The 22,170-nt window shown below is 46.7% G+C and overlaps 1 protein-coding gene across 3 annotated transcripts in view; it reads right to left on the bottom strand.

The window, feature by feature from the left end:
- The window catches only part of LOC119175661 (transcription elongation regulator 1), a 253,503-nt gene that overhangs the window by 66,513 nt on the left and 164,820 nt on the right, over positions 1–22,170 (bottom strand). For all 3 annotated transcript variants that reach the window (XM_075881832.1, XM_075881834.1, XM_075881833.1), the window contains exon 11: positions 6,411–6,621. In XM_075881832.1, the coding sequence (XP_075737947.1) occupies positions 6,411–6,621 (211 nt within the window). The remainder of the gene's footprint in view (positions 1–6,410; positions 6,622–22,170) is intronic.

Raw genomic sequence — 22,170 nt, 5'->3', positions numbered from 1 at the left:
ATCGTTTCGCTGCCCCGAGAACGACCGAGACTGGTGGAAGACGCCGTACCAAGGATTTTTGAAGGTTTGCCTTCCTACCTCTCGAAACCAAAGCAGCGTTCGCGTGCAACGAAGGGCCCACCTCTAAAAAGGCCGCGAGAGCTTTCTCCGGATTGTGATGCGACAGTCGCGAATGCAGACGTCTCCAGTGCAGCCGACAAAGAAATCGAAGGTAAGTCTGGCACAAAGTTTGCAAGTATCCTACCCGCTCACCACGCTAACAAAATTCGCTCACTACGCTAACCAAATTGGTTCCTTCCCTTATAAATATTGCCCTTTCTCACTCTTTGCAGATGTTGTGAGAACTGAGAATCGCAATGGCTACGCTGATGCAGAGTGTCAAACAGAGGTCACCGTTTGTTCAGCGTCGGAGCTACAGAGAGTGAAGGCCCAACTTCGCAGCGTGAAGCAACAGCTTCAGTCATGTCAGCGGAAACTCACAAAAGCGGAGGCGCACGCGAATAGAAAGAATGGAGTGTATGCAGATATTCACAAGCTTTCAGACCGCGAGAAGCTCATTATAGACCAGTGCATCATGAAAGCAAATATGAAGTCTGCGAAAGCAGCACGGTAAGATCCGGTTTGTAAAGTTTGTGTGTGTGTGCAATTTTATGTGAAGTGCGATGTTCGGTGCGCATTCGTTTGCTTTCTGGATATTGACAGAAACTACTAAGTGAAGCCGTGGGACAAAACGCAATATTTTGTTTTACTTTGATGGTGCTGTTTGCTTGAGCTGTAGCAGAATCGTGACCACAAAAATTGCATTTTATTTATTGCAGGTATAAAAAGGAATGGCTTTACGATTGTTTACTGCTGAAAATCAAATCCACAGCAGTTTATACATTTCTTCACGAGAATAATTTTCTGCCTCTACCACACCCTCGCACACTCTACTCCTATCTGAAAAATCTGAAGGCCGGCTTCGGATTTGATGAAAATTTATTTGACATCCTCAAAGACAAAGTGGAAAAGATTCCAAAGAGAGAACGGCGAGGTTTTTATCTTTTTTTTTCTTTTGCATTTGATTTTTCTGGACTCTAGGTAAAGAGCTGAAATATTTTTTTTTCTTTAGGTGTCCTCATGTTTGATGAGATGAGCGTGAGAAAGAGCCTTCACGTCAGGGAATCGGATATGGCACTGCTTGGAAAGGTGGACTTAGCAGAGCACACGAAGCCGACTGACCAAGTGAAAGATGGGGACCACGTGTTGGTGTTCCTTTTCCGACCATTCCTTGGTGGCTGGTCGCAGACTGTCGGAGCGTTTTGCACGTCCGGGGCTGCACCAGGATCCACTGTTGCCAAACTGATCCTGCAGTGCATTGTACTCCTATCGAATGCCGGCGTCATTGTGGAGGCAGTCACTTGCGATAACTCAACTTCGAACCGATCAGCACTGAACTCCTTGGGTAAATATTTGCAGTCATTATTTATTTTCAAGGTATTTAGTAAGTGATTTTAATAATAGAAATGCCTTTCTTTTAGGTGTCAGTGGTGATGTCACAAGAGTATCAACATCGTTTGAGCATCCATGTGACTCCTCCAAAGTCATTCAGGCTATAATTGACCCGCCGCACATCTTCAAGTGCATCAGGAATAACCTTTTGAAGGCCGGAAAGTTCCTGGTGCGTAAAACAGTTTAAGATAAGTCATCACAGTGCTCTGGCTAACTTTGTCTCACAGCCTTTTTATAAATGTAACAGTTGCCTGGTGACAAAGAAGTACAGCATTCCCACTTTGAAGCTCTGCTGGACTACGAGGAGCAGCAAGCTGGACTTCGGGCTGTGCCAAAGCTTACGAAAGCTCACATCAGCCCCAACGCTTTCCAAAAACTGAGTGTGAGACTTGCTGTCCAGGTAAGACATAACAGCTGCTCTAGCATGAGTCATTAATCAGTATGTGTAACAAAAAGTGGTGTTGCTTCATCAGAATACAACACTCTGCCATATAACTTCTCTAAAACATTTCAGCTCTTCAGTGAAAGCACTGCTTCAGCAATGGACTTCTATCGCAGTAGAGAAGAATGTGTGAAACTTCGTGGCTCCAAAGCAACTTCGGATTTTGCGAGGCGAATGAATAGTCTATTCGACTGCTTCAATTCTAAAAGGCCACAAGATGTGCAGTACAATGAAGCGGAACACATTTCTGTAAGCCCTAATATTTCAAACCTACTGTCACATCCTTTGAAGTTCCACTTAAATCAGATTGTTTTTCAGACGCTGAAGGAGAACATCGAATGGCTTGACAGGTGGCACACTTACAACCAGAGTTTACCAAAGCAAAAGCAACTCTTCTTTCTCAGCAAGCCAACATGCAATGCTTTGAGAATGACTTTGCACAGCACAGTGACGCTTGTTGAAAAGCTGCTGAATTGTGGCTTTCGCTATGTTTTAGTTGGCAACTTTGGACAAGACCACCTCGAGGTACATTTAAACGTTTTTGCTCGTTGAAGACGTTTTCTTCACACTTTTATATTTTTCAGAGATTTTTTGGCATCGCAAGACATGTCGCTGGAGCAGGGGGACAGCCAACTGTTCAGCAATTTTTGTTCATTTACCGGTTGCTCTCGGTGAACAACTTGATCCGTCCTCCACAGAGAGCCTCGGTTGAAGGGGATGGTCCGCGTCTCCTCTTGAAAATGCAGGATCTCTTTCAACATAAAGAGCCTACTGTTAATCAGGTAAACATTTGAATAGCACCCACCAATGCTGCTTGTAGGGTGTTTGTGCATCGTAAACGTGCTGAATGTCGTCTAGCTTTTTGATGCTAATGACATGCACGTCTGGTCGTATGATATAGAACAGACTTTTATTCTGCTTAAGTAAAGTGTGGGATTGGGCTAGTTGGTAATCCATATAAAACTTCTAGGCGCGTAAAACTTCAGACAACTAACATAAGAGACGAGGACGAGCGCAGACTTTCAACTGATTTATTACTACTACGACACACATATATATATTAGAAAGAAGATAAGATCACTTGCTTAAGCAAAAAAAAAAAAAAAAAAAAAAAAAATTTTTTTTTTTTTTTTTTTTTTTTTGCTTAAGCGCCTAGAAGTTTTATTCTGCATTTTTATATTTTACTTTACAAATTTCTCACTCTGGCCATTGTGATAACGCAAAATATGTTTCAGATTGATACCTTGGCAGTTCTTTTTGACGATATACTGCTGGAGCCTGCTGAATGCATGCAAGACATGATTCATCCCGAGTCAACGAGGGACTGTATTTTGGATTACCTTGGTGGGTATGTAGCAAAAAAGTTTGCTAAAATAAGCTGCAAGGACTGCCTCCAAACACTCAGAAGCAACTCCCGAGAGCCAACTGCATTGACTCAAATCAAGACAAGAGGATTTTTGCAAGTGCCATCGGAGAAATTACTGCGGCTCTTGCAAATTGTGGAAGAACATGTGGAAATGTGCACGGTGGACAAAATAGCCTGTGCCAGTGTTTACATGAACATTGTTGAGAACATCCTGCTGGACGACCGCACTTCTTCGGCCAGTGTTGGCTGTGGCTCACATTTCGTGAGCACTACGGCAGAAGTTGTGCACTTTTTTATTAAGTGCCGTCTGCATTTTTTTACGCGTGAGCAGAACAAACTGTTTCGTGCTGGCGGACGTCGTTTATCCTGCCCGGCCAAAGGAGGGAGGAAACCAGGGACATAAATTTTTTCAATGATTTTTGTTGTGTCATCCACTCCGTCTCCCAACTTTCATCCACAGTTTTGAAACGCAGATTTGAATAAACTATGTGCCTGTGCTCATGGCAGTTTCGAATTCTCGACGATTGCCGCGTAGCGTAGTTGCCAAATTCAAAATGTTACCCCCTGCTAGGTAAGTGGCACACAGATTTGCTTTCGTTAGGCAGAAATATCTCGCACATAAAAAGCTCAAGTTGGATTGAAAGAGATATCTAAGTGCATAAAGAAAATCTCTAGAAATATTCAAAAAGAGCAATGCAGTTTCATGTACAACTGATTCGTTTAAACTGAATAACTGGGTTGAAGGAAGATCCTGGTTGATTTCTATGTGCGCGTAGAAGGAACAGGGTGGCTAATTAGAACGCGGACTTAGAAGTCGTGGTCATTGGGAGAGTACATGGGAATGGATAAAAAAAAAGCCGCGTATATCAAAACTCGGCTGCGTTATCAAATCTGCATGCGTAAAAACAAAAGCTCTCGCTTCGAAATAGCACGTAGTGCCTATATCTAGCAGCTCACAACAGTTTCATCTCATTTTTTAATCTTTAAAATCAGGGGCGCTAATTATGACATCAAAGAAAAAAAAGAAAAGAGCACAACTTGAGCATCCCTCTCTGTCTTGTGGTGTCTCATTCTGAGCTTTTAATTTTTCAGCTATGTTTCACTAACGATATCCCTCAAGAGGTACTTCAAGGCTATTAATGTCAAGTCACCCTGATACACAGATTTGTTTATTGGCACGCGAACTTCTATTGGCTGCTTCGTGATGCCATATGGAATAAAGTGATAGTTATTCCGAAAATGAACGTTACGTGCAGCCAGAGCACGGCTGCTCCGCAATCTCTAGCGCAAAATATGTTAACCTTTCAGTCATCTAGAACCAGTCACAGTGTTCGGTTTAAGCCCCAAAAGCGGCTATGCAGGAATCGAGAAATTTAGGAACGCTACGAATGCGCGTCACTTGACAGACGAACTCAGTTAAAACATTGCCAGCAGTCAAAGACTTAGGCAATTTGACAACGCGCATCATGGACCACTTTGACAATACTAATAGCTGCTATGATTTGTTAGCGATAACACGGAGAAGGAAAATATCTGAAGAAGTGTATTTGATGGGAAACGCTTCCGCGAACGCGCTACAGCCCTGCCAAGCGCGGCCGATCGATGCCCTCCTGTTTACGGTGGCGCCTCTGGTGGCCACTTGTGTCCCTATATGAAACTTTCGCGGGAGTTTCATGACCAGAAAAAAGTATTGAAGGACCATGATAATACTCAACAGCGTCACCTCTGCCATATCGGCCAAGTGCTAGAAGAAGAAGAATTTTTATTTTCGCTACAATATGAATTCTCTCGTGTAACGTACAAGGCTAGACAGCAAATTTGTTTACGATCGTTCGTCTGCATGCCCGTCACTGCTGGGTGAAAGAAATTGGATGCTACATAAAAGCTTCTCAAGCTGCTTATAGCAGCTTTTATGTTGGCCCACGCCATTGTGTAACCATGTTTACACAAAAAATAAATTCATTAATAAACAAATGAATAAACAAGTTGCATGAAGCGGCGTCATTGCGGTTGTCGCTGTTGGAGCCTGGCGAAAGTTAGTCTGTGTACCTCAATGTAGATAAATCTGCTCCTGCTCGCTACGCCTCGTACATGACAAACACGTTTTCGTACAAGAAACTATGCAGTGCCAATAACAGCCCGAGAAGTGATGTGGGAATACAACACACCATTCGTGGTAGCCGCTTGCAGGTCGCCACCGCCGATCACAACACGCACGCCCCGCATCGCTGCAGCAAAATCGTACTGCAGCGCCATTAGTTTTCATGACCGCCACGCGACCCACTTCTCCAGCGGAGCTTTCAAACTGAGTTTATTCTAGTAACGTTGGCTATCACTAGAATCAACGTTGTCTTGGGAAGCAACAGAGCATGGCTCGTATAACCTTCTAAGTGCTGCGCTGCGAACATGGTGAAACCGTGCGAAAACAGCATTTCTCCCTGGAGCGGCCATATTCTCTTGCACCAGTATTTCGTAGATTTACACAATATTGGATCCAGAAGAGTTAGCTGCCAGCTTTACGTCGAATAATGTTCAATTTGTTGCTATTGCATTCGTAGCTTCACCCTTGCCCCCTTCATCGCAGAGCGCATGCTGTCATCAGCGGTTGCTTGGCAATGACGTGGCGAGTTTTTTGCAACACCACTGTCATCTTTAGAGTTTGACTAACAGTTTCACAGTTAAAAAATAGAGTTGCATAATGAGGTCTGCTCAGAAACGTCACATTAACAAGATTAACGCATTTGGTTCAAATGGCGCAAGATTCATGCTTGGTGTTTAGTTTACACGTCGTGCAAGCACTATACCTCAACCGAAATACGACGTGAATGACGTGGTATATGGACGCAATTGCGTCCTTTGTGTATTCCGAAATACGACGTGAATGACGTGGTATATAGACGCAATTGCGTCCTTTGTGTATTCAATGTGTGTTGCTCCGTCAACGATAAGACTCTGCTAAATTTGTTGCTGTACATGCTTAGTGCCATCTCTGCACAGCTTGGCACAGCAGGTCAGATGGGTGCAACATAGTGGAATTGGCACAGCACTTACAGCCCTGCTCAATCGCAAATCCTTGTACTGACAGTGTAACTAGAACAAAATAGAACCTACCTCTTTTTCAACCAGCATGTCTCGGAAGCGCTGCATGCGCAAATCCAATGGAATGGCCGCTCGTTCCTTGGCTGCCCGCAGTTCTGCTTCCATGGCAGACTCCTTACCCTGTGCCCGCAGAGCTGTCAATAAGGGCTCCTCTGTCTTGGTCTCAGTGGCACCATTCTGGGCTTCTGTCCCTTCAGCAGCACCTTCTTCCCCTTCTTCAAGCCTTAGAACACAAAGCATTCCATGCTTAAAAGTAGGTTTCCTAGAAGATAGTGTCAGCTTATACCAATCTTCTGAATTTTACCCCACAAAAGGATAGTAAACATGTTTTTTCACCAAGACCTTTAGTCCAAAAGAGAGCTAAGGCAACTAAAGTGCTAATACAATACTGTTTTTTAACAGAAATTATGGGGAATTGTCTTTTTTTTCTAACACTAGCGACCATGCATCAAAATGAGGTTGTGACCTGAACGCTACCGAATACCACATTATTTAAGACTTCAGACTATGCAAATAGCAAAATTTTTGGGTGCCAATCAATTACAATATTTTCTGAATATTGCAAGAATACTTTCCGAATTCTTCGAAGTGAATTGCAAAAGAAAAGTTGCAGAAGATCCCTCAGCATATCCTTACAAGATAGGAACATGAAAGCGTTTCGTTTGGCTACGTTGGTGAAGTGCTCGATGGGTGCTCATAGGTGGTTATTTAGTTAGTTCAGCTTTTATGGCGCAAAAGCAGGCGAGGATATGCTGTGCCAGGCACAAGGTGATAGGTAATTAAAGCTGAACTAATGTTATTTAAAGCTTACTTAAAAAGTCACATTCTTTTAAAAAGTTCAGCACAGAACTTGAAGGTACATCTCTGACAGAGTAGAGTAAACAGGCGTGTGTTTGTATGTCTGGCCAAAAAATTTTCGTCTGTGGGTTGCAGTGTTGGGACATGTGATCAGTACGTGTACAACTGTTAAGTACTTGACACTTTTCACCTGTTGGTTGTTGTTCATTTGTAAGCAAAAAGTAGTGAGTCAGGTGTGTGTGCCGAACACTGAGCTGGAATAAAATTACTTTATGAACCATTCTTGGTGACGACAAGTCTTCCATTCTCCAAGTACGTGCTTCACTTGATGAATCTCATTTGTGTGTGTGTCCCACTCTTACTGCTATTTAGCTAACAATGACGTGTGAACTGTTCGCTGGCTGCCCTTAAAGGCCAACTCCAGTGGTTTTTCGACCATGTCATGGCAATGGTGTTTCTATGTTCCTGAAACACTCTTGTCACGAGCCCACTAGCTGAAATGCTTAGGAAATTTGAAAATATTTTTTAATAAGCAAAAAAGATGCAATACCAAAACCGAAACCTAACCGGGTGCCCTGTCTGCATATGATGTATGATTTGATGAGAGCTGGAGGCCGTATACTGGTCTCGCCGACGCGGAGTATAAAAACTATAAAAGCCAGACCGGCAAAGCGCCGGCCTAACACCACAGAGGAAGGAAGAAAGTTTTTTCGTGCTATACCCGTAAGAAACACCGCCGCCGCCGCCTTTTGGCCAGCACAATAAAGACTGTAGCGGCCAAAGTAACTATGCGTCACTTCTGTTGGCATGTCAAACATGTCACACAGACAGAGCAGCTAATAACTCCGGAAAACGAGGCGAGCTTTTCGAGGCAATCTTTAAAATTAATTTGCAAGCAATCAGCACATCTCTCAAGCCTGTAATTCGGCATACATGACGGAAATGTGCAAGGGAGCGTACCCAGTGAATTTCATTGAGATCCATTAATCTCGAAAAATCGCTGGAGTCGACCTTTAAGGAGAATTTGTTTCTTCCGTTACTGTTCGGCACGCTGCCAAAGAAGCAGATATTTAATGGCTGCTAACAGTGCTACCAGCGTTATGGAGCACCATCAAATAAATGCTTGAGCGCAGCGGGATCATGGGGGACCCAGGAGCCTGCATGTTCCAAACTCCTCTGTTCAAATAAAGTTTTCTTCCTCTTCCTACTTTCTTATATCTAGATATTCTCATATCTAGGTGATTCAGCAGCGCCCATCGGCAGGGCTCGTTGCTCCCGCTTACGCACTTTAACCAGAGAGCAGAATTTTTTTATGCGTGAGGATGTTATAAATTTCGACTTTAATAGAACATGGCTACGAAAATTTGTTGAGAGTGTCCACATAATTGCTCTCACAATAATACAGCTGTTTATGCCATTAAATATTTTATGCGAGCTCTATCTTCAGTTCCACTTTTGTTTATTTGTGCTTTCCTCATCCAAATTTTCGCACTGAAACTGCATGAAGCAAAAACATGTTTATATTAAAATTTTTTTCAGGAATTTGTCAATTTCATTATACCCAGGTTTAACTGTATATACTCTGCCAACAACTCTACCAGTAGACACACCAACGAAAAAATAAAAATAAAGGGGGGGGGGAGCAAAACGTGCAAATCTGCAGCATATGACAGATCAACCCTTATACCCCAAACCACTCTTGTGCTGCATGATCGCTTCACCCGTGAGAGCAGCATGTGTAGAGCAGCCTTATTCCTCAGCAAAGAGGGGTAAACACTGTCGCTCCATACCCTTCAATACATACACCAACACGGCAAGGAGTGAAAACATGTGCTTCTAGGAAGGTTCGACTGATAGCATAACCTGTCAAAGCACACAAGATACACTAGTTTTGCACTCTGGCATGAATCCTTGAATGAAAAACAAAGATCATACTAAAGTGTCAGTGACACTGTGGGAAAGAAACGAGAGAACATACCAGTATGCCAAAGACAACAAAAGGGTTCAACACCAGAACTATCTAAATAACAAAAGTTTGGATGCGAAGTGAATTCGTACATTGAAGTGTGAGTGCAAATTGTGGGAATCACGGCTAGTCTGCCATTGTAGTGCGGGCTTTGACACCGTTCTCGTGACTTAACATGACTCCCCTTCTTCGCGGTCCGTCGGCGCTGGGGAAGCAGGAATGACGTAGACCCCTCTCACCTGGATGTAGAATGTGGAGCTGCACTCGAGTCTCTCGGGACGTATCGCGCACACGCACGTCTGGAGTCAGTCGGAGAGACCTTTTGGACATCGAAGGGTGAGCAGACGTTTTCTTTGCGTCCGTCGGCTCCCTTTCTTTGGAGCTCACTCGAACTCGTGAACGGCGCCTTGCGCCCATGGCAAATGCTATCAGTGTCCCTGCGTTGCTGTAATCTGACCTTCAGTTTCATGGCCACATGTTCGGCCGAATAAAAAGTCTCATCTGAGCATTCAATCGTTTGCCTCAGTCCACGTGACACTTAACCACGTTTATTCTGAGCTTTACAACTATTTTTGAAAATAACAAGCCATTACAATGAGACGATGTGGCTTTATACAGTTTCCCTGTATTTCTACCGCGTTGCGTAAGCGTGCGCCCAAGGTTGATGTGCCTGTTTCATGGATGGCTTGACCTGTCGTTACTCTCTCGACACACGGGCCAAGTCAAGTCATCAAAAACGTCACTTTATGTCATTACTGAGACAAAGTGTAGGTAAGAAAACCACATCACTCTAAAATCTTAGCGACCTTGACACTTTGTGCATGCTTTCATCATGTAGAAAAGTTGCTCAATAGTGCTGAGAAGCGCGGGATCATCATGTCATGCGGAGGCAGCGCCAATTTATTGCGCGTACTTACTCAGGCCTATAAGTACATTTTTATTTATGGAGTAATATCTTTTACTATAAAGAAGCAAACAATATTTCAACACTAACCAGAATATTGTTGACCGCTTACACTCGTTTACAACCGCGTGACAGGCCAGCTCGAATAATTGAAGTTTCTGTCTCCAGGTAGCGCCACAGGCTATTTTTTGGATTTTCAATGAAAAAATTAAAATATAAATTCACTTCTTACGAGAAAAACAAGCTTGGTTTTAGTCACTATAAAGGACAATCTTTCCATCCATGCAGTCATCTCATCTTCTGGGCAGTTGACAGTCCCTTTAAAGCGTTGCCATCCCAAACGCAACTTGCTCGTATCGGTCTATTTATTCTAAATGTAGTGAATAAGAAAGACGTTGATACCATCAGGTCAGCTATCATCAGCACAAGAAAAAGGCACGAGATCGGCGATCAAGCACCGTCATCTGGGTTCGCCTGCCTTCCTTTAGAGCTACGACCTACTTGCTGAGTCCTTCAGTAAACCCCCTTTACATTTGGTGGATCGTGCTGGGTAACTGCATCACCTACACCCTGGAACTCCGATCCCGCACCCTGCCGTCGACCATGCAAGTTGACACTGCCCAACAGACAGCACCTCTCGCGGCTCCTACTTGCCCCGGCCCGGTTCACTAGCGAGACCCCCCGATCTTTTTGGGCGCCGAAGACCAGGACGTCGAGGACTGGCTGTCGTCCTACGAAAAAGTCAGTGGACCAAACAGGTGGGATGACGCTGCTAAGTTGAGCACCGTCAACTTTTACTTGGCTAATGTGGCGAAACTGTGGTACACAAACCACGAATCCGAGTTCGAGAACTGGGCCACTTTCAAGCAGGCAATATCCTCGGTTTTCGGTCGCCCTGCCGTGCGGAAGTTGCGCGCCGAACAACGCCTGCGCTCACGGGCACAAGAACCTGGCGAAACGTTTACCGCATATATCGAAGATATACTCGATCTCTGCAAGCGCGTCGATGCCGCAATGAGCGAAAGTGCCAAGATCCCGCACATTATGAAAGGTGTTGATGACGACGTCTTTCAAATGCTCTTGGCGAAGTCTCCTGGCTCGGTGTCTGAAGTGGTGAATCTGTGCCAGAACTACGACGAATTGCGACGGCAACGAGCTCTCACCCGTCGTCCATTTCAGCCTAACCAACCACTCGCTGCACTGGACATCGTACCTGACCACTCCCGCCTTCTAGCACAAATGAAAGACTTTGCATGTGAGGAGGTCGCACGTCAGCTTTCCCTCCTGCCGTTTGGTCAGCGCCAAGAGCTCCCGCAGCAGCAGCAAGAGCAACCACCGACACCGTTAGCTCCCATGCTCCGACATGCACTTCAGGACCAGATTGCCGAGGCTATGCCAGTGCCCTTTCAGCAGCAAGTTGTCGCCGCGCCTCTTACTTATGCTGACGCATTAAAGAGGCAGCAGCCACACCAGCCCTCGCCGTTCAATGGACTGCCGCATATCACCGCTCCTACTCAGTTTTCCGTCGCATGGGCTCCTCCCCTCACTACCACAGCCTCAACTCAGCCGTATGCCGCGTGGGCGGCGCCCCTTGCTGCAAATGCCTGGCGAACGCGCGATAACCGGCCGATCTGTTTTGCGTGTGGCGGACCTGGCCACATCTCCCGATACTGCCGTCGTCGCATGCCCGCCTACACAGACGTCCGACCACGAAGCAACTACATGGACCGACCACCTTTTTGGTTATGAAAGTTCGGATCGTCAGTCAAACACGTCTTCCCGTGACTATCCAGCAACATCGTCTCGTCGCTCACCTTCACCCAATCGACGCTCCTTGTCACCCATGCGTCCACGACCTGCCCCTCAAAATGAAGCAAAATAGCCGTCGCGGTTCAAGGGGCAAGAACTGCGCTATCGAAATCTTCAAGTCCTCGCACCTTGCCGTCAAATATCGTCGAAGTTTTTGTAGACGGCGCCCATGCATACGCTCTTGTGGATACCGGTGCCGCTGTGTCTGTTATAGATGCCAAACTTTGCCGCAAGCTCCGAAAGGTGACCACGCCGCTTGATATGTTCTTACGTGCAGCAAATGGAGAAGCTGTTCGACCTATAGCCGCCTGCACTGCCCGACTCCGAATTGCGGAGGACCACTACATTGTTGAGTTTATCGTCCTTTCCTCGTGCTCTCATGACATCATACTTGGCTGGGATTTCCTATCGGGTAATCGTGCCGTTATAGATTGTGCCCGTTCCGAACTTGAACTGCTTCCGTTGTTTGACCAGCCCTACGACCACACTAATCAAGCCGTGCACAAGCTAGTTGTCAAAGAGGACACTGACATTCCACCGACAACAGCTGTTTTGCTCCCTGTGGTCTCCGACGGCATGCGTGATGAAGTAGCACTTTTTGAGCCATCAAGCCTCTTTCTAAGTCGGAAACCACTTCTTCTCCCTTATTCAGCCCTCTCAATTTCTAATGGAGCCAGTGCTTTCTGCCTTACCAATCCCTTTCCGCATACCATCAAACTGTTTAAAGGCGAGTCTCTTGGATGCGTACAGCCCATTGATAACGGACAAATTTTTACCGTGCCGCAAGAATCATCCCAAAGTGACCTCGCCGCCGTCAGTGCTCTTAACCACTCTCATCTACAGGCTTCAAAAGTGTTCGATTCGGCGATCGCAGACGGACTGTCACCATCTGAACGATCTGAACTCCTACAACTGCTGTACCAGTACCACGAATCTTTCGATGTTGTTCAACCTTCACTTGGCCGCACTTCTACCACTCTACATTACATCGATACCGGCTCCCATGCGCCACTACGACAGCGACCATATCGTGTTTCTGCGGCGGAACGCCAAGTTATTACCGAACAGGTGAACGATATGCTCCAACGTGGCGTCATTCAACCTTCACAAAGTCCATGGGCGTCACCTGTAGTGCTCGTTAAAAAAAAAAAGGATGGTTCCGTTCGCTTCTGCGTGGATTACCGGCGCCTAAATAAGATCACTCGAAGAGACGTGTATCCTTTACCCAGGATTGACGATGCCCTTGATACTTTACAAGGTGCCGAGTTTTTTTCATCATTAGATTTGCGCTCAGGGTACTGGCAGGTCCCCCTTGCAGATGCTGATCGACCAAAAACAGCCTTCGTGACACCGGACGGTCTGTATGAGTTTAATGTCATGCCCTTCGGCCTCTGCAATGCGCCTGCCACCTTTGAGCGCATGATGGACTCGGTTCTTCAAGGTTTTAAGCGACGAACACTTCTCTGCTATCTCGACAATATTGTCGTTTTTGCGCCAGACTTTGCAACACATCTCGAGCACCTGAAACATGTCCTCACGTGCCTGAAGAATGCTCAGCTCCAAGTCAACCTCAAGAAGTGCCACTTCGCTGCTCGGAGACTTACACGATTCTCGGTCACGTCGTATCAAAGGACAATATACTTCCAGACCCGGCTAAATTACGTGCTGTCGCCAACTTCCCCAAACCAACGACTGTGAAGCAGTTACATAGTTTCGTGGGGTTATGCTCCTCCTTTCGCCAATTCGTGCGCAACTTCGCCTCTATCATTGTGCCTCTGACCGAACTTCTAGGCAGTGCCACTGATATTTCGTCATAGTCTTCCGAGTGTGACCAAGCCTTCTCCACCCTTCGTTGTCTCTTCACTTCACCACCACTATTGCGTCACTACGATCCTACGGTGGCAACTGAGGTCCACACAGATGCCAAAAAGTCGGCCTCGGTGCGGTTCTTGTGCAACGCAAGCCTGGATTCACCGAGTATGTCGTCGCCTAAGCCAGCAGAACTCTTACCAAGGCTGAATCAAACTACAGCGTCACTGAGAAGGAATGCTTGGCGATCATTTGAGCGCTTGTCAAGTTCCGCCCATACCTTTATGGCCGTGCTTTTAATGTAGTAACGGACCACCACGCATTATGCTGGTTATCTTCGCTTAAGGACCCATCGGGTCGTCTTGCCCGTTGGGCTCTTCGGGTTCAAGAATATGACATTCGCGTGGTATATCGTTCCGGCCACAAGCATGCCGATGCTGATGCACTGTCAAGATCTCCCTTATCCCCGGACATCGCATCTGTTTCCCCGGACAACACGTTGTCAGCGCTTGACGAGGACACCATCTCTTCTGCACAACGCAATGACCCATGGATCGCTTCGCTTCTTGACGCGTTATCCGAGGCACCGACACTTCCAACCACTCGAACCCTGCGCCGCCAGGCTCCGCATTTCAGTATTCGGGATGGCCTTTTGCACCGGCGCAACTATTCAGCAGATGGTAGGAAATGGCTACTAGTCATTCCCCGAACGCTGCGCTCTACCATCTGCGCGTCGTTTCATTCCGACCCGCAATGTGCTCACGCCGGTGTTTTCAAGACCTACGAGCGCCTATGAAAAAGGTATTACTGGCACGGAATGTTTACCTTCGTCCGCGGCGGAAAAGCCCGCCACATCCTGCAGCAGGTTCATTGCAGCCACTTCCATGCCCAGACCGCCCATTCGACCGAGTAGGAATTGACCTCTACGGACCACTACCATTAATAACGGCAGGCAACCGATGGGCTATCGTGGCAGTGGATAATCTAACACGGTACGCTGAAACTGCTGCTCTCCCCACAGCTGCAGCACAAGACGTCGCAACTTTCATACTCAATCGTTTTGTGCTTCGTCATGGTCCTCCTCGAGAACTCCTCAGTGACCGAGGGCATGTTTTCCTCTCCGATGTAATACAAGCACTTCTTCAACAGTGCCATATGGTTCACCGGAAGAGTACAGCCTACCACCCATAGACGAACGGCTTGACTGAGCGGTTTAATCATACTCTGGGGGACATGCTCGCTACGCATGTCGCTTCTGATCAAACAAACTGGGACCTCGTTCTCCCATTTGTTACATACGCGTATAACACCGCTACGCAAGTCACTACCGGGTTTTCCCCATTTTTTCTCCTGTACGGTCGCGAACCATCACACACCATCGACACTTTACTGCCATACTCGCCAGATCCCTCGAATACAAGCCTGTCTCGGAAGCCGCTCGTTACGTAGAAGAGTGCCGCAAGCTAGCCAAGCGGCTTACTACATCTGACCAACAGCGCCAGAAGGAGATCCGTGACAATGACCATCGTTCTGCACCAACGTTCGTTCCTGGAGCACTTGTATGGCTTCATGTACCGCCCTGCGCCCCTGGTGTATCACCCAAGCTACTCTCCAATTATCATGGTCCCTACCGCGTGGTCGAGCGCACTTCACCCGTGAACTACGCCATTCAACCCCTCACGCCACCGAGCGACCGTCGTCGGCGTGGACGTGATATCGTTCACGTAAACTGTCTGAAGCCGTACTTTGACCCGCTTGTCCCCACGTGTTAGATCGCCAGGATGGCTTCAGCTTTTTCGCCGGGGGTAATTGTAGTGGATAAGAAAGACGTTGATACCATCAGGTCAGCTATCATCAGCACAAGAAAAAGGCACGAGATCGGCGATCAAGCACCGTCATCTGGGTTCGCCTGCCTTCCTTTAGAGCTACCACCCGCTTGCTGAGTCCTTCAATAAACCCCCTTTACATAAAGAACTTCATTACAACCAGACCCCTCCTCCCTTGGGAGAATGGGAATCTCTTTCAGCAACGGAGAGCTAGTGAAGGCTCAGCAAGGTGATCCGTTTCAGGTCTCGGAGAGATGGACTGCCGTTACGCTGCTTGCTCTACAGTAGGCGCGGAGCCCCGTAACGCTGCTTGCTCTGCAGCGGACATGGATAAGGGGCTGAAACCAGCATGTGTCTCTGAGTCCTCAGCAGATTCATTTTGGTGGACCATGACGGGCTCTTGCTGAAGTATATAGCAACCGACAAAAAGTCTGCAGATCCACTTAAAGTGGTTTTGCCCAAAAGTCTTAGAGCTGCACTGTTGCGATCCTTTCATGACAAACCCATGGCCGGTCACCCGAGCGGCTCGAAGGTTTTTCCGCAAAACTGAGCAACATGGTGACCTGGCCAGGCATGAAGTGAGACATTTATCGCTATTGCCGTGCCTGCTACGTCTGACAAACGGTGGAACCAAAGGGTGGCAAGCCGCTCGGGTCTTATGAAACCGATTTTTAGTGAGCAATCGTGGCATGTACTTGCTGAAGAATCGTCTTTTTGGGAAAACTCAGCCGTGCCCCTATCACAGACTTAAAACTCTTTGTATCACGATTTGATGAGCTCGCGCCAGCACCCAGTGGCACTTCGCGCAAGCAACAGGGCACACCTGAAGCGGCAAACAGCATTCGAACCACGCACCAGTATAATATGAGAAAGCGTTCACCTTTGTGATTTCGCGCCACGCTATTTTTTTTCATACCCGAAGGCACTCAGTTTACTGTCTAGCCTCAGTATAAGTTAGCTTTTTTATGGCTTGTTCTCGTAAAGGAGCCGGCCCCGCCCAGCATCTGCCAATGTTTCTGTTTAAATATTCATTTGTATTTTATGTTTTCATGTTCTTTGACCAAATACTAAGTGTCATTGTTGCTTGGTTTAACATTTTCTCCTGTTTTATTACTTTTGTCAGCGAAGGTAGTTGTGAATACTGGTGCTTATGGAGTGGAGAGAGGGACGAAGAATGCTTTGCACCTTCACTCGTGCACAATCATTGGAAGTGCGTGCGTGCGTGTGTGATGTTTCTGTGCGTGCCCAGAAGAGTGCACGTCGTGGCCTTATTCCATCGACGTGGACATGCAAGATGCTCGGGGCCCTGACCCACTGACAACAGAAAGTCCGACTATGTCCTGCTCTCGGCCGTCGCCGAGAAGCCTTGCTGCCCCTCCACTATGGCTCCTGCGCGAGGCCAGTGGACATAGTCGCCATTCATGCTGTCTTCCAACACCAAGACGCCTCGCAGCCAATTTCGGTTGGGCCTCCCTGATACTTGGAGAGGCCCAACTTCCACGCTAAGTTCCCCCACCATGCAGCCAGGAATTCAGGACGTCTGAACCACCACCGAAGCGGCATTCCTTGGACTTGCTGACAAATAAACAATAGCAGTAACGAGCTATCAGAGAGCTCCTTCCGTGGTTCTTACCTGGCAACCTGGCACCCGGATATCGCACCCAGCGGACATTATTACGATCTAACCCGCTCGAGCAATCGGGCCCTGCAGTCACAAATCGCGAGACCACGCAGCATAGTCGCAAGGGCATGTTTCCCTCAGTGGCAAGCCACTGTAAATCCCTTTTGCCCACGAAGATGTGCTCGTGACACCCTTTGTGTTGTACTTTTCACCCGTGGCGTGGATAAGCCTCGTTTGCTTTCCCACTACCCTTTTTGCAATGAGCGCTGTACTGCGTTTTTGGTGTTGCCACCGGCAATAAAGTGTTGCAACTTGTTTGAGAGCAGCACTGTGTACTTAAGACGCTGCAATTGGGGCCTTGGCTGTCTGAACGGGCGTGCAGCGGCATTAGTCAGGTGAGGCGACGTTGAAAGCCGCCCTGCGGCTCGCTACGACATAACCCACGCTAGTGGCCGTACTCCATCATAATACGCTGTACACTACAGAATCGAATGAATTATTTTTGTAATATTTTTAAACCTCGAAGCAAAACTGTAGAGAGAAAGTTAGATCCTAAGCATATTATTATGAGATGGCAACATGAAAGTATTTCGTTTGGCTGGTTGGATGAAGCCCTGGCAGGGTGGTGTTTCATAGTTGTCATCGAAAATGAAGCAATGCACATGCTGAATTGTATTTACGTACATGATTTGACACAACAAAAGTGTTGCTGTTGCCAACAACCCTTAACACACATAAGGCAAATAATACTATTTCCTCAGCCTCTCCACCTCTTTTAAGAGCATGCTCACTTTCAGTCAAATGTTCCAAATATGCCTCATAGATGTCAACACCGAACATTTTTTATACTAAATATCTTCGGCATTTAATTTTTCTGACTTCCTTGTTAAATTTTAGGTCTAAAACAGTATTAATTGAGCCCCCACTTTTGCCCCATCTATCATCTTTATGTTGGAAGCAACATTTTCATGAGTCAATATATTTGCCATTGTAACAGAGCTTAAAGGACCCCACACACCAAACTTGGAAACTCGAGATGCTTGTGTTGTGTCATAGTCCTACACGCGACGCCACCTCTGACCGATTATTAGTGGCGAGCATACCCTAGATAATACCAGAGTCCTTCAATGCTTTTCTGGTCACGAAACTCCGCCCGAAGGTTGATATAGGGACAAAATCTGTCGCTAGAGGCGCCACCCGTCGTATGGGGGCCACAAGCCGCCGCCACTGCTGGGCTTGTATGCGTACTGCGGCCGACGTTTCGACGCGAATATGTGCGTGCTGTTCTTCCTGTTACCTTTTTTAAACGTCTCTGAACGCATCAATGCCACCAGATAAATAAGTTGAAACGGGATCCAGTGTCGTCGACGAATGAGAGCTGTTTACTTTGGAACGCACGCGTAGTTTACTTGGAAGTGCGGGCCCACCTTATAAACAGCAGCGCATTAAAAGTGTTCTCACACCGCGCGATAACGCATTGTGTCAATAATTGTCTCATAGGCCAATCATATGCATACTTACGATGCCTCGAAGTGGTACTTGCGAGCTATAGCTCGCAAGTGTTGAAAGATGATGCTTATGCTCCATGCTCTTGATGCGAGCAGCTACTGCTTGATCTGCTCGACAACATGTTTGTATTTGCGCCCGGCCAAAGGGCGATTATGTTTATGCAGTAGGTGAGCTTTATATTCTGGTAGGGCCGCTAATAGGGGGAGGAAGGTGAACGAAATGAAACACGACCGGGTAGTACAGGAGCAATCACATTGGTTTATATCCGGCTCGCCTCTCGCGCGCTACTACCCAAGTATTCAAATGAACTGAATGGTTCAGCCAGAAGTTTTATTCCAGACCTTTCAGTTGAGTTTATACCCAAATGCGCAGTTGTTTTGGACACACGTTTGTGAGCGCCGATCGCTTTTTTGACGCGGGGACTTTCGATGCCGAGGGCTTTCGCGACCGCTCTAAACGTGCCCAACATTTGATTGATCACTTCTTTCCACGCAGTTTGCACGGGACATCCGCCGCTTGACGTTTCCTTGTGTTTACTGTTTAGGGCATTATTATTTACCGGCCGACAACCCATGATTTCTTTGGGAACGGAAGTACAGCAGCCTAATCTGGAAGTTCCTTTTGATGCCAGTGCTAGCCGCTTGGCCGCCTCTGCCACTACCGAGGTACCTCATCACACATTTGTTTATATTTTTTGGGTGGGAGGGGGGTAAGGGCGGTTATCATGCAATAAATCTTAAATTTGGTGCTAATGATACGCCGCCTAGTAGTCAGGTGTGTACTTATGAATGGGAGTTTAACATATGGTGCATGTAATGGGGAGAAAGTTGGAAAACATTTATTTACACAAAATACACTGAGAACAACACTTTGGAGAAGAAAAGCACTAGAAACTATTGCAGCTGTTCTGAGCAATGTTACACAATCTGTGACTCTACTGTACAATGTGTATTTCGTTTCATTAACAGCTGCACTCTGCCTTAGCTCACTGCCTAAATATACTGTATTTGAATATACACTATTTACACTATATGCAGATAAATATGAATAGTACGAAAATATTACAGTGTAATGTATACAAGACATACAACACTATATACAAATGGGAAGGCGTGCGCACATACACAGCCATTATGCTTAACACTGTGGCTTCCACCCACCACTTGCAGGGCATGAACTGCGCACAGTTGCCCGCGAGGCTTTGTTTTTTTCTCGAGTGAAGAAATGTAATCTACATCTCAAAAAAAAAGTGTACAACCTCAGCTGTTGTCCCTAAAAAGTGCAACAGACAACCTACACTTGCTGACGCTGTGCGGCTGTCGAGCAAAATGCCCTCAACAATCCTCGCGTACACGTCACCGCATGCAATGTTTTGCACCGTGTACGTCTCTACATGTTCTTCAACAATTTTCAGGAGAGCAAGAAGACGGCTGCTTGGTACTTTCAAATAGCCCCTCGATTCTTGGAAAAATTCTTGGAATGGCGTTCGTGCGAAGCCTCGGTCTCTCTCGCTGAAGCGACACGACCACCCCGTTCACGATGTGCTCGTCGGTTCTCACAACGTCGCTAGCATCAAAATGCTTTTCGCACACCCGAAAGTTCTTACTTTCGAAGCTGAAACCGCCAGTTTCAAACCGCGGTATAGCTCGCTTCCATTTCTCTCGGAGTTCGGCGCTACTTGGGAAACAGAAGAGCGACGCCTTTTCTTTGTTGCTTCGGTATCCGGAGCTGCAACCCGTCACACAGCATGTCTTAGGCATTGTTCATTCAAATTTTCCTGCCGTCCACCTTGAGCACGGTGCACTGGCACATGAAGTTCGCGTTTCGCTGATGCAGAAACCGCGAGCTGCCACCACACAACGCCTTCGGGATGCCGCCGCGGCCAGTGCGTTCCGCCGGGCGCAGCGTGGCGATGGCCCCCCTAGGACGGCTTGCGCCGCGTAGCGGCCGCTCTTGGCACCATATCAAGCTCTCCCATAGAGTGACGGAGAAGTTTCGTGACCAGAACGGTATTAAGGGACTGTGATAATACTTTAATTTGGTTTTAAAGTAAGGGTGCACGCTCTTTCGACTATTCAGGTGCAATTGACATTTTCTGTGGTTCCATGTAGACCGAGACTTCTCTTGTGACGTTGCAAAGGTCAACATCGGCGGGGCGCGCACAATGCCTCGACTAACACCAGGCGAGGAATATTGCTCGTCACCCCTCTCGCTCTGTTCTCGGGCTGCTCTCAAGGTGTTAGGCTGCTTACGCCAAGAATGCTTTTCTTTTTTTCTGGGAGGACAAGCTCAAAGCACCCAGATCGTTTCATTCTTCACCGCATGCAGTTCCACCTATTTGAAAACAGCGCATTTCAGCGTCACCAAAGATTGAGTGCACTGTCTCAGACACTGCTCCGCTGTGGGGTGATGGTGGAAATTTGGAACTGACGTAATATCCTTTTGAATTAATGTCGCCAGCATTAATTAAATGGTATGTTAGGAAATTTGCGACATAATTTCGGCATTACCTGACGCAGGGCTACAAATTACTGTAAAAAATTCGCAAACAAAACTTTTGCTGTCAGGAGTTTTTTTTTTTTTTTTTTTAAATGCAGCTTTTCCACAATCCTAGAATGTGATGAGGTGAAGCATACTTAAAATCTAAAGGGAAAACTGCCAATTTGATGTTGACTGTGTTGTTCAGTTCTATCATAATGAAGCCTGAAGGCTTGCTCACACCTAAGGCGAGGCAGCCAAAGCGGCTAGGCGGCAAAGCGGAAAGCAAGAAAAGCCTTCTCTCCAGATGGCCACAGCGGGTGGAAAATGGGGTGGAGAGTGCGATTGCTTCCGGAGCAATTTTTTGCTGCCCGCCAAAGCTCGCCACTTTGCCACAGCCAATCAGAGTTCTACACAGTGGAGGCGGGGTGGTGTCGCACATGTATATTAGAGAAAAGCAATGCCACATGATAGCGACACAGGCACACAAGCGCAAGATGGCCACCCCTTCTGCCGCACAGCCAGCCAAAAGAGGTGTGTCGTCCGAACAGATGCACGCACTTTCTGCCTCAACACTTCGAAAAGCCCACTCCCCCTTTTTGCCATGCCACCTCCAGTGTGAACGAGCCTTGAAAGGCAGCTTTGCTCCAATATTTGAATGTAATGAGGTGAAGCATACTGAAAAACTGAAGCGGTCACTTTTAATTTGACGACTGTATTTGTCTTCGGGGAAGCTCGAATAGCCAAATTCCAGTGCGAATCGAATTACAGAGACTATTAAAATATTTAAAATTTCGAGTATTTCCACACTACTATTCTATTCAACACTTTTTGAAACCCCTATTCAACATTTTCCACAAGAGAGCCAACATGTGGGAGAAACCTTCAGAATCTTCCTCACCTCGACGTCATGCATTTGCAGCAACTCTTTGAGTCCATCTTTTCTATTCGCACTTTTTTCTAGGTAAAAAAATAGCAATCAGTCTCATTAACCTTTACAGGACGACATGACACTCCTTTTTGAGCAGTCAAGTTGATCAAATGGCAAGGAC

This window comes from Rhipicephalus microplus, chromosome X (assembly GCF_043290135.1).
Source record: "Rhipicephalus microplus isolate Deutch F79 chromosome X, USDA_Rmic, whole genome shotgun sequence".
In the NCBI taxonomy this organism is placed as follows: domain Eukaryota; kingdom Metazoa; phylum Arthropoda; class Arachnida; order Ixodida; family Ixodidae; genus Rhipicephalus; species Rhipicephalus microplus.
Note: the sequence above shows the minus strand (reverse complement) of the source record. Positions and strands in the feature narration are given on the sequence as shown.